The following is a 1,293-nucleotide window of genomic DNA, read 5'->3' on the forward strand; positions in this document are numbered from 1 at the left end:
TTAAGAAGAGACTGTACAGCCATTTGTCTGAAATGGTGTAGGGTTCCTGCCTGAGCAGGGGGTTGGACTCGATGACCTCCAAGGTCCCTTCCAACTTTATTATTATTATTATTATTATTATTATTATTATTATTATTATTATTATTATTATTATTATTATTATTATTATTATTATTATTATTATTATTATTATTATTATTATTATTATTAGAAAGATCAAAATATATATTTGAATTTGGCAAATCCTGATTTGATGATAATGTCTGAATAGCTTCTCGGTTATGACTTTTTCAATTCTAGACTACTCTTAATTGCTGATTGCTACAGTTTCATTCAAGAGAATTCCAGGTTTCAATGTGAGACTCGGGAAACTGCCCAGCACATCTCACCTTACTGCAGCTCTGGAGGCACCCCATTTTAACTTGAGCGCTCCTGTTGATAAGGCTGAAAGCAATCAGTAAGATTGGCTAGGCTTAAATGTAGGATCGCAACCTCTGAATCTTAGTTATAGACTAATTCTATGTTATGTTTCTACTGGGTGGTGGTGGGTTTTGATTTTTTAGGGGTTTTTTTGAGTCCGCAACATGCTGCATTTTGTTCACCAGGTGGCATCAAAGGTTAAGCATTTCTTTCAAATGTATTCAATCAACCGACATAAAATGACTACCCTTACTCCATCCTATCATGCTGCCAACTATAGTCCCGATGACAATCGCTTTGATCTGAGACCTTTCCTTTACAATTCTGCTTGGTCCTGGCAGTTCAGGTGTATAGATGAACAGGTAAGCATTAATCTGTTTTTATGTTCTGGTGCCATCCGTGTTTAGAGATGTATGCAGATATGGGACTGAACAGTCCTCTTTGTAGCCATAATATTTGTAGCTATTGTGATAGGATAAACTTTTTTCAAAGTAAGGTTTGGAATAATGTGAATACGATTTGCAATGGTAGTTGTGCCTGCTGAAGCCTCGGATCCTTTACAGTGATCATTCATGCATTGGCTACTGCTTCTATACTTTTTATGGTATTTTTTTCCCCCACACTTGAATAAATGAAAGTTCATCTCAGCCAAGATAAAATATACAAACTTGTTTTTCAAATGCCTGGGGAAATTTGAAGTGATTTATTTGCCTCAAATGAAAGGGTAGAGCTGAAGTCCTGTTTGCATCACCACTTAGCTTTGAAGATGATGGCGACCATGGATATGATTTTATTTTAACACTGGAGGCATCGGATGTGGAAAAATCAAGCATCCCTAATCATTGTGGCTTGTTTGTCGTTTTCATTCACAGC

General features: G+C 36.2%; 1 protein-coding gene across 1 annotated transcript in view; it reads left to right on the plus strand.

The window, feature by feature from the left end:
• LOC107301486 (glutamine-dependent NAD(+) synthetase-like) overlaps positions 1 to 1,293 on the plus strand; it is a gene marked incomplete at its 3' end in the record, with an annotated part of 11,725 nt that overhangs the window by 4,405 nt on the left and 6,027 nt on the right. Inside the window, exon 4 of the mRNA XM_015830703.1 lies at positions 606 to 782. Coding sequence (XP_015686189.1) covers positions 606 to 782 — 177 coding nt within the window. The remainder of the gene's footprint in view (positions 1 to 605; positions 783 to 1,293) is intronic.

The sequence above is a fragment of the Protobothrops mucrosquamatus genome, unplaced genomic scaffold (assembly GCF_001527695.2).
Source record: "Protobothrops mucrosquamatus isolate PMUCROS unplaced genomic scaffold, P.Mucros_1.0 scaffold13419, whole genome shotgun sequence".
NCBI lineage: Eukaryota > Metazoa > Chordata > Lepidosauria > Squamata > Viperidae > Protobothrops > Protobothrops mucrosquamatus.